Source organism: Mytilinidion resinicola, assembly GCF_010093595.1.
Source record: "Mytilinidion resinicola strain CBS 304.34 unplaced genomic scaffold BDZ99scaffold_7, whole genome shotgun sequence".
Taxonomy (NCBI): domain Eukaryota; kingdom Fungi; phylum Ascomycota; class Dothideomycetes; order Mytilinidiales; family Mytilinidiaceae; genus Mytilinidion; species Mytilinidion resinicola.
This window is the reverse complement of record NW_022985443.1, coordinates 1,691,949-1,703,762: the sequence shown is the minus strand read 5'-3', so window position 1 is coordinate 1,703,762 and position 11,814 is coordinate 1,691,949. Positions and strand designations below refer to the sequence as shown.

General features: G+C 37.5%; 2 protein-coding genes across 2 annotated transcripts; both read right to left on the bottom strand.

The window, feature by feature from the left end:
- Nucleotides 1–2,889: 2,889 nt before the first annotated feature.
- BDZ99DRAFT_519148 (uncharacterized protein) lies at nt 2,890–3,192 on the bottom strand (the record flags this gene model as incomplete). The annotated part of the gene is made up of 1 exon (XM_033725377.1): nt 2,890–3,192. The coding sequence occupies one exon, from the start codon at nt 3,190–3,192 to the stop codon at nt 2,890–2,892; it is 303 nt and encodes a 100-aa protein (XP_033578869.1).
- A 991-nt stretch (nt 3,193–4,183) lies between these two features.
- Nucleotides 4,184–4,528, bottom strand: BDZ99DRAFT_384127 (uncharacterized protein; the record flags this gene model as incomplete). Its single annotated transcript, XM_033715366.1, has 2 exons — nt 4,184–4,419; nt 4,465–4,528. Coding segments are annotated over 2 exons (300 nt in total), but the record flags the coding sequence as incomplete, so codon positions are not given.
- Nucleotides 4,529–11,814: the final 7,286 nt, after the last annotated feature.

Genomic DNA, 11,814 nt, shown 5'->3' with positions numbered 1-11,814 from the left:
GTTCTGGCCGACAGTAAGGGGGGTATTCTGTACAACGCGTTGGCTAGCTAGAATGCTGGCCATCTGCCGTACAGTAGCAATACGGGGCGGCATGCTATGCTGGTCTATTAATAGAATCCTCTGTACAAGAACCTCTTCTTATACAGGTGTAAGACGGCGATTTTTGGAGATAGCACCGCGTTGTGGAGGAATACCACGGGCGCAACGCGTAACCGTCTTTCTGGGCACATTGTATAGTTTTTCAACGCCTTGGAAGGATGTAATTTGGCCGGTCTTGTAGGCTTAAACGCCTAGAATAACTCTGCCTTCTTGAAAGATGGCTTCTTGTTGTTGTGGTGCTGCTATTAGGGTGGTTGTTGGACAACGCGTTGCGTGTTGAGTTGGGTGGGCCACTAGCTTGTGCGGGCCACTAACTTGTGGATTACGTTATACTTAGTTAATTTAGCCTTTAATTGAATTTAGCTCCAGCTTCTGCACCCTAATAAGTTCTGCTAGGAATAATATTAAGAATCCTTGTAAAGTAACAGGTGCGTGCAATTAAATAGCTAACCTTTTTAAGTTCGGCTGGCCCGCTTAAATACGGCTGGCCTCTTAATTTAGGCAGCCTTTTAAATTAGCTAGCTTTTTTAAAGTTAGCTAGCCTCTTTAAAGTCGGATAGCCTCTTTAAAATTAGCTAGCCTTTTAGAATAGCTAGCCTTTTAAATTGGCTAGCTACTAAAATTGCGGCTGGCCGTTCTGGCATAAATACTCTAACCTAATATTTTTATGCTGCTAGTTTCTGCAAAAGTAACCTTTATAAGTTACTTTAAGCACCTCTTTAACCTTATATAATACGCTTTAGGTAGGCTATAGATCTTAGTATAGACAACCTGCCTCTATACTTCTCCGCTCGAGTAATATTAGGAATATAATGTTGGGGGCATAGTAATGCATATCTACTAGGAAATTTAACGGCAGGTTAGCTACCTAAATAGCTTAGGGAGAGTCTGGTGTAGAGTTAAATCGGCCCAATCCTATTAGGGCACTTATCCTGTTTAGCGGCTAGTGTTACACCTATCTGCAGTTTAGTTAAGAGGGGAGTGCGGTCCCGTACGGGAGTATTGGGTTATAAGAATACAGGAAACGGGAGGGAAGTGCGGTCCTGTACGGGAGCATGGAGTGTGCTGCGAGGGGTAAGCGGAATCCTGAAAAAAGTTAGCAATCGCGTTCCCGTACGGGAGTATGGAGTGCAGGGCATGGTTCCCGCACGGGCTCGGTTCCCGCACGGGCTCCCGCACGGCGCAAATAGTGGAAAAATCCCGTCCCGTAGGGGATTGGATCCTGTGGGGGATCGGATCCCACAGGGGTTTGGACGCCACAAGGGGTTGGGTCCCGTAGGGGATTGGACGCCGCAAGGGGTTGGGTCCCGTAGGGGATTGGACGCCGCAAGGGGTTGGGTCCTGTAGGGGATTGGACGCCGCAGGGATTAGTTCCTGTAGGGGATTAGTTCTTGCACGGACTGATTCGCGCTTCTATTTCTGGATATCGTCCCGCCCACTCGGTGCCGTACGGGAAGTGTGCGGCGAATATAGAAAACACAAGGGAACGCGGTCCCGTACGGGGTTTTTAAGTGCCCGTGCTTGCTCCTGCGTGAATAAGAGCCCTACACTCCATAATCCTATATCTACAGGGATAACATTTTTCAGCATTCCTATTGCCCCTGCACTCTATACTCCCGTACGGGGACACAGATTGCCCAAAACATATCAGAATTCTGCTATAGTCCCTTACGGCACCACAGGCTACCGATATTTTCAGGATTCTGCGTGAGCCGTACGCTCTATAGTCCCGTACGGGGTTGCAGGACGCCTGCGTAAATGGACGCGCTCCTTTCCAAGGCTGAGTCACTAGAATTAGAAGCAGTATTGCCGAAACGTCCTATACGGGATGCTTAGATAAACAAAGAATGCTATTAAAGTTATATTGCCGAAAGGGAGGCGGCCCACAGGCGGATTGTGCAAGCTAATGGATCGTTAATCGATCGTGCCGATTGTGCGTGCTGATTAGTCGATATTGCTGACTTTTGCCGCATATAACACTGCTGACTTATTCCGCACATAATCCTGCCATTTGCGGACTCTAGGAGTTCGCACAGCGCCGGTGGACCCGGTTAGATGATTTCGTAGTTATTATTCTGCGACTCCTTGTAACTTAAGTGCCTTGCTTTCTAAGTGGTTAAGTTTCCGGGCGTCTATTTATAAACACATCTAGTCTAATATAAGATTAGTGGGGGCATCCCAACAAACTATTTCTTGTATAATGCCCCGAAGGGACTTCCTTCTCTATATAAAGTAGGGAACCTGATGTCGGAGTTACTTGCAACGTATTCCACATCTAGGAAGCCCTTAACTATAGTGACAAGCGCGCACCCCTAGCGGTGCCCCGTCCTCGACCGAAAGCAATGCAGATAATACTGTAGCTCCCACCCTAAGTTTTTTCTAGACATCGTTCTGCTCCCGCTTTCTGTTCTCTAATACTCGGGTTGTAACAGCTACAACCTAGGATCAACAACTTATACGGTTCACGGTCACCTACGTACAGACTTGGAGCTGCTGGTATAGTAGCTGCCTATATGCCTAGCCAGTTACAACTTCTACAGAGAGGGGTTAGGGTACGGTGGCCTACCCTGCCTAATGCTACCTACTGCTGCCTCTAATTAGTGCTTCTGCCTATGCATACAGTTACTTCCTACGTAGTATATAGTTTGGCCTTCGGGCCCCCGAAATAAGACAGAGTTTACATCAATTTTCAACCTGAGTCTAATCATGCAGGAACAGGATCTCGCTACCTGGTACTAATCCCTTGTGACAACCGATTGGCTGTTACTATTGAGCTAGTCTAATATAAGATTAGTGGGGGCATCCTAACATAAAGTCTCTCTGCAGATGCCCCTTAATAAGATTTATGATGATGATAGTGGTGACCAAAAGGCGCCAAGTGTGTAAGAAGCGTGCGAGCTGGGGAATCGTGCAAGCAGGTGGATCGTACGAGCAAGCGGATCGTGTGAGTAGGCGGATCGTGTGAGTAGGCGGATCGTGTGAGTAGGCGGATCGTGCAAGCAGGTGGATCGTGCGAACTAATGGATCGTGCGAGCTACAGTAATGGATCGTACGAGCAGGCGGATTGTGCGATCGTTCTGCTCGTGCGATCATTTTGGACGTGCGACCGTTTTGCGGCCATGAGAATCGTACGGGCATGAGAATCGTACGGTCATGAGGATCGTACGGGCATGGGGATCGTACGGCCATGAAAATCGTACGGCCATGAGCATGGCCATGAGAATTGTACGGCCGTGAGAATCGTACGGCTATACGGTCGTGCGATGGGTCCTGCAAGCAAGTAGTAGTGCAATCGCAAATGGCGCTGACTCATGCTGCACGTGACTCTGCCATTTGCGAACTCCTGGAGTTCGCAAATAACACTGCTGACTTGTGTTGCACGTGATTCTCGTCTGGGACACATTTCGTCCTAGAGCATACTCTGTTCTAGCCTATCTGTTCTAGGACATATTCTATTCTAGAATACTTATCCTGGGATATATTCTGTTCTAGTATACTTATTTTAGTATATATTCTATTCTAGTATATATTCTATTCTAGTATACTTATTCTAGTATATATTCTGTTCTAGTATATATTCTATTTAAGTATACTTATTTAAGCATATATTCTATTCTAGCACACTTATTATTACGCTTACGCTGGCAATTATAATACTTTAGCGTTATAGGCACCTATACTATAGAGTACCTACTGCTTAAGTAATATAGTAGGTTACCAGGCTTCTAAGTATAGACACTATTTATACTATAAGTATATAGTACTATACTATAACTAAAGCTAGTTTTTTTCTTACCTTTTTAAGTATTAACTTTATTTAAATATATAGCTTCCTATCCTCTTTTTTCTAACTTTTACTACTTAGAAATATAACCTTACGCAGTTATTATATATAAGGAATTAACAGCCAGCAGGAAGAAGTAAAGTTCTTATTTACCTCTGTATTAAATATATTCTCTTTTAGTACTATACTAGTTTTTATCTATATAAGTTCCTTTATATTTTTATAATTCTAAAACTTATATTCTGTTCTACTTTTTCTTTAGCCAGGTCTATTCTAGTATATATAAAGCTAGAAAAGCACCTAGAAAAATAACTCTAAATTATATATAAAGTTATAGTATTTGCTGTAAAAAGTACTAATCGCTATAAACACCTTAGTGCCGGTTTTGCTCGGCGCGCCCGATGCCTTTTTACGGTTAATTTTAATAGCAAGGTTAAGGTTAATTAGGAAACTATTATCTTTATTCTTCTTAAGCATAATATTTCCGACTAATATATTGCAATAGAGGATGTTTCTTTCCAGCAATAATTTATATCCTAAAATAGTTAGCTAAAGTTAAAAGCCTGTCTAATTAAACTAACCTTTTATTCCCCCTAAAATCCCGTTTATTATAGCTACCAGCGAGCTCGCATTATATATACTCTTCCTAACACGTCCTATTATTAGCTAATAATAAACTCGGTTTCGCCGCAAGCTATTCCCTTTAGTAGAAGAATCTAAATATAACTGTTTTAGAGGTTGTATAGACTAATAATAAGAGCTAAAGCGCCTTTTTCGCGTAATACTATTGCTTCTGCCTTAACTGCTTATAAGCCTCTCTAATGCCGGAGCTTCGGGCTTAGGGAATTCTATAAGTAGTTGGGAGTTTAGGTGTCCTTATAGTAGATACCTCCTGTTCCTATCTCTAAGCCCTTTACGCAAGTTATTACGGATATTAATAACAGCACCCTTATTATAAATAATTTTGTAATAGTAATACTCTGCTATATTTTTCACGCCTGTATCCGTTACCTTTTTAAGCAGAGGCCCCTTTTCCGGCCGCTTTTTAAATTCCCAGGAGTCTTTAATAATAAAAGGCTGGCCGGCTGTATTATAAACTTCCTAACAGCTTATTACTTAACCTGCTATATAATACTGCCGCTTTATAATATTATCTAGATAATATTGCTCCAGTTATATATTCTGCGTGATTTTAATATACTTGCTGCCCTTTTCCCCGCAGATAGTAGGGTTAAACCCGAGGTCCTTTAGAGCTATCTATAGATATTCTAAAACTACAGATATAAATATTAGCGCATTCTTATATATATTAAATAACTGCAATATAACCGCTCCGAGTTAGTTAAATACCTAGAGCCGTATAATAGAACCGTAGAGTATAAAGCTAGTAACTAATTATCGGGTATCTTGCGCGGTAAAGATTTTACAAGCATATTAAGAAAAATCGAACCAGGTGCTGCTGTAGTTATCCTTTTGCGGGTTGCTCTTTAGCTCGCCTAGGATAAGAACGTTAAACTAGTTACAGGGAGCACTATTATTAGACATTTTATTCCGCTGGCTATAGATAATACTAATATCTAGCTTCCGTTTGCTAATAAATCCGGGGATAGGCTTATTCGGTATAGCAAAGCACCGCCGACGCCTCGGAGGTTAGAAGCCTTATTTATTTATAAACTGGAGAAATTGGTTAATATAGTAACAGAGCTAGTGCAGTATATCGGGCTCTGTATAATCCTCCGGCTACTCCGCCCAGCCAGTATCGTCCGTATATAGAAGTATTTCCGCTTCCTTATATCGCCTAAATATAGCTGCGGCTATTTTACTAAGCTATAGAACTCTGCTAAAAAATATATTAAAAAAGTATAGGTGGTTAATAATAAGATTCCCCTCTAGTTCGCCTTTTAGAATTAGATTAATATCCTTCCTTAGGTTAGATATATCCGCAAAACTGCCTATATTAAAAAACTAAGGTATCTATTAGAATAACGCGGTAAAGGAGGCAGCGGATTAAAAAGGGGTTATTAGATAGAGGGTAGGTCTTATCCGCGTAATAAGGTTAAGCACAGCGCTCTATATTTTTATATCTTCGGCTTAAGCAATAACAGATTCTATAAGCTTAATAGCCTGCCTAATATTAAAAGTGTTTAAGGTAACCTGTAAACTAAGATTAAAAAGGTTTCTGCTAAAAGGTCCTGTCCTATTTTCTAAGGTAAGAATAGAAGCAGCTGGGAGGTTCAGCAAAATTGCGATAAGTTTAAGCACTAGATGTTTTCCGGCTATATTTATTAGCTATATTATAAATATATTAACAGCGGCGCTTATAGGAGTTTATAACAAGCTGCTTAATATAGTTCAGCGCGTTTTTAACGCTGGCACAGGAACTTATTAAGGTATTGCGAAACAAATTAAGTTTATTTTTAATAGGGTTTACTCTAATAGCTTAAAGTTAACTTTCTAAAAGTTAAGCTATAGATAGGAAAAACGTATGCACAGCGGTTGCGAAAGCGCGAAGGGAAGCTCGCTTAAGGCTTAGTTATAGGCACCACGCTATTCCTTAAATAGGTTACTGCGCCTTATAATATTATAGTAAAGCAAATTAATATTATTACGGTGTTTTCTACTTACTATAACCCTCTAAGTGCTTATAGAAATTGCCTAGTATTATTCTAAACGCACGTATAAAAAAGCTGTATTTAACCGCCTACGCCCTTAGCTGCTATTAAAAAAAAAAAAAAGGCCGTAATATTACGCACTGGATTATTGCCGTCGATAACTAAGGCCGGCTATAGCAAGATGCGCTCCCTATTACTAAGCGCCAGCGGGTGCTGCCTAGCCTCTAGACTACTTGCAATAATTAACTATAATAATTAAACCCTATAATATATAATATAGCTAAAGTCTCTCTAATATATTATTAATTAGATTCCTTTAAAAAAGGATATAGTAACAGCGAAGGAAGTAGTAGTACTAATATAATAAAAGGGGCGACTAGTAAACGCAGATATATAACTAAGCGCAGCTAATGCGTTCTCTAAAAATATGCCTTTATCCCTGCGCTTAGATTATTTTTATACTTAGTATTGCCTTTAAAAAAGAAAATAGCTATAAAGGCGGACCTAGTCTTACTAATACTAATTACCTAATCCTCTAGTATAGCCTTATACTAAGTAGCTTAGTATATTACAGCCTTAAAAATAATAAGCAGTGGAATTATATACCCTAATATATTAATACACTTAATAGCTGTTACCTACTATTAGTTGCCTTACTGCACTGTCTAAAGCTGTCCAGCTCGGTTAGTTCCTATAATAACTTATAACTCGAAAGAGTTATAATAGGTATCTAGCCCTTTTCCAATAGATTTTGTCTTAATAATTTTTAATTTTATCCTATCTACTATCGCGTAAGAAACTGTAACAAACGCGCTTAAGTAGCAGTTAAAGTATAAGGCGGGAGTAGGAGGAATGCTAGAAGTCTATAAAAATAATAAATTATAAGCTCTAAAAGTATTCTAATAGTAATACTAGTGTTTTAAGGATAAAAAAGTAGGAAAGATAGAGGAATATAAGAAACGCCGACCTATTATATAGATAATACTAAGTTAGCCTTTCTATAGAACAGAGTAATAGTGTTAATCGGTATATCGATTCGCCGGTACCTAATAAAGACCGCCTACGGCGGGGTATATAGCAATAAGGCTATAGAATACTTACTATATCTTTAATATTAAACTTTAATATCTATTCTAATAATAAGCACCTTCTAAACTTACTTACTCTTATAAGGAAATAGTTAGAGCAGGTTAGCTACTTTTCCTGCTTTTTTATAATAGGACTTATAATTGCCCTGTTATAGCCTGGCATATATATAGCTTTTTTATTTACTACTAATATAGCTTTTAAGGAGTACCGCACTATATATTTTAGAAGGTATTTAATAGTAAGGCTATACTACTATATAATTAGCCTAGCTACTAGGTTTATAAAACTATAAAGCAGATATTAAAACGCAATATAAGTGTTGCTGCTCCGTAATAAGTTCTATAAGAGTGAAAAAGAATAATAGCAAAAATAGTATTTAGACTTCTATATATATTACCCTATATTTCTATTTCTTTATAGTTGCTAGTATTTTAAGGAGATTTAGAACGTTAAAGCGTTAAAATATTACTTACGTTTACTTATTGCAGTAGACTAGGCTCTGCGTTGCTTACCTTAACCGGGAGCGCTTACTATATTAGCTTAATAAGCTATCTTAATCCAGCGGAATTCCGCCTCTTTTATAAATATATTAAATCGAAATCTCGCCTACCGCCTAAACTAATTTTGCAGAAGTTGCCTCTTCTATAGTTCTTCTAACCGCAAATCTACTGCCCTAAATCCTTAGCTTAGGTTGCGCTTAAAAATAATAATTATTAAAATTATTTGCTGCGTAACAGCGTTCTTAAAGTCGTGTCCTAGAATATTAATTAGCTTAGTCCTAGTCTACTAAATCGCGCTTTAGCAGTATTAGGCTATCTAGAGGAATATTTTAGAACAGTACTAAGTAACCTTATTATAATACCCTAAAAAGTCTGTTATAAATCTTTTTAGGCTATTCTAGAGAATTTATAGGTTTAATAGAACTTTATTTTTACTAATATAGTATTTCCTAACTTTTTCTATATAGATATTCCCGGAGAATTATTTATCTTAAAAACTCTCTACTAGAAAGCAGCACGGTACTTTACTTTTATAATAATACTAAGGTATCTTAGAAGGGTAAATTGCTTCCGCGTTCCTTTTATTACTGCTATAGGGAGAAATACCTTATTTATTAATATTCCGATATCTATATCTAATAGGCGCATATAATTAAAAGGGTTACTTTATCTTTATATAATATATCTAGAGTTACTTTAGAGCGGGAAGGCCTATAGATCGGGTTAACTAGCTATAATTTTAGTATTGTTTAAAGGATTACTAGCTGCAGAGTCTAGAATTATTATAGGCCTTATTAGAGGCAATATAAATATAATTAATCGCTTTAAGCATAAACTATATAAAGCCAGCTATATAGACTTAAAAAATGCCTGGGAGGATATAGCAGCGCTGCCTATACCGGTATTAAAGCCTTTCTAAAAAAACACCTTTTATAGCTAAGCGAGAGGGAATACCTAGGGCTACTATTTAAAGAGCAGCCGCAATTAAAAGCGTATAGATAAATTCTTCTATACTAGGCTAGTGGAAATAGTTGCTTTTACAGAGCTGCAAGATATTACCGGGAGATTAGGGCGAGTCGGTATAGGTCTAAAAACGGAGGTAGAAGGTATAAAAATTAATACCTAGGTAAGCAACCACTTTAGAATTACGGTTAGTATTAGAGTTATTTAATATAATAAGTTGAAATTATATATATAGCTTGTATTTTAGCCAGCGCTCGGAATATTAGCTTCTATATAGACCCTATACTTATTATATAAAAAATTATACAGATTTAATATAGCTGCTGCCCTTTTCTCCGCAAATAGCGGGATAAAATCCGAGGTCTTCTATCTATAAATATCCTAAAACTGCGGATATAAATATTAGCGCTTTTTTATATAACATCCCTCTATAGGTGGCGGAAAACCTACCGTGCCGGAAAATATAAGAGGTACTTTAACTTTAAGCGACTATAACTCTGCGCACACGCTAAGCTTTACTAAAATTATATATAAATAGTGTGCTGTAGCTACTTTTAAACATTTAGAACCTTTCTAACCTATAAATTACATTTATATTATCGCCTTCTCGCCTAATTCGCTTAAAGCCTTCTTTTATAGCAAAACAATCTCTATTTACTACAGCACTACTATTAAGCTTTTACTACTTATAATATATATATAAGGGTTTTATCCGAGCCTTAAAGCCTTATTATAATAATAGAAAGTTATTATTAGCTTTATACCTGCTATTGCGCATAAATTTATACAAGGTTGCTACCCCGGTTAGTACCTCTAATTAAAGTAATTGCTAATCCTAGCTAGGGCAAAGCGACCCTGCACGTCCTACGTAATTATTACGGTGTAATTTACTTTTGTTATTAGTAAGCTAAGCTTATAGCTGTTAGGCCTATAGCTGTGCGTACGCTCGGAATATAAAAATCCGACTCTAAAATACTTAGTAAATAGTTAGCTATACTTATTAGCTATAAAATAATAACTAAACCTGCTCTCTAGCTATACCTTATAACGCAGTCTCTGCCTTCTAGTAAGTATATGCAAACTGTTCGCTGCAAGTATAAAAGGCGCTACAATTTTCTAAAATATAAATAAAATATAAGGTTGTAGTAGTTGTTGCTACTAGCTAGCCGTGCATGCTATAGTGCCCGGATTTAGTTCCCGCAGTAGAGTCCGCTCTAAATTACTTTTATATCTAAGTTCTAACCTATTATAGTAAAACCGTGCTTAAAAACTTATAGCACGTGCAACACCGCCTCTAGGCTCTTAGTAGCAACTACTTACTTAAACTATATTCTTTAAAAAAGTTCAACGCCTCTTATATAAGGGTGTGGCCGGTGCGGGTCGGCCGCCCTCTTTACTAGCGGTGATAAACTGCAAAAAGCGTCCGGCTATACCCTAAACGGTATAATTTTAGCAAGCTAGCGCCCTTCCTATAATATTAAGGACCTTAGCTAGTCTAATTATAAATAGCTTAGGTTTTCTTTATCCTATTATCGCGCTATAGGCAGAAGGGTACAACTTATTAGCCGATTATTAGCTAGCTTTAGCGGCTTTAATAAGGGTGTGGCCGAGCGGTCGGCTACTTTTTAAAGGTACTAACGCGGGGCAAGCTGTAAAGGGCTATTTTTCCAGCAAATTAAGACTGCCGAGCGATAATAACCTTATAACGGCAAATACTGTAGTAGGGAAGTAATTGCTAACATTCTAAGCGCAGTAAATATTACCTTTCCCTATTACTAAACTACCTCTAATATTAATTATAAGCAGCTAATATTACTAAATCTATTACTAAACTTTTTATATTGCTATCTAAAGGTTCTAAAAAGGTTGTTTACCCTTTTTTATTTTTCGACCTTACTTTTAGCGCAGGGAAGACCTGTTTAAGTAGATATAGAATTAGATTAATATTTGCTCTATAATGCAGTAAAGGCTCGAAACACCGCTTTTATATATAAAATGCTAAAAAATAGGGTTAATATAAACTAAAAAGATAAGAATAGATATACTTCCTTATATTATACTGTTCTATTCTAGCCTAAGCCTACTGCAGTATATGCAGGGACTAAAGTAGACTATATTTCCGAACTTAGAATTCCCAGTTATTAACTAAATCTGTCTCTTTTTTATACTGCCTTTATTAATAAATTTATATAAGGAGCCCGTATAGCAGGGCAACCTCTCGTTTTATATTACGGCCTAGATCTCCTAAAGCTATAACTTCCCTAATAGAAAACTTCGATATAACTATCTAAAATTAAACTATTAAGGCAGTAGTCCCCTTTCTAACGGAAACTAGTCTCCTTAGTAAAGAATAGCTAATCCTTAGTATAAATATATACTATAAAGATAATAATAGCTATACTCCTCTTTACCTAGCCGCGCAGTTAGATTTATTCTATAATCTAGGCTTACTCCTAAAAAATAGTATAAATATTAACATTAATATTAAAAATAATAATAGCTGTACTCCTCTTTACCTAGCCGTATAATTAGATTTATACGGCTGTCTAGGTTCACTTCTAAGGAATAGTATAAGTATTAATATTAATATTAAAGACAACAATAGCCGTACTCCTTTTTACCTAGCTATATAATTAGATTTATCCGGCTGTCTAGATTTACTCCTAAGGAATAGTATAAGTATTAACGTTAATATTAAAGACAATAATAGCCGTACTCCTTTTTACCTAGCCGTATAATTAGATTTATACCGCTGTCTAGGTTTACT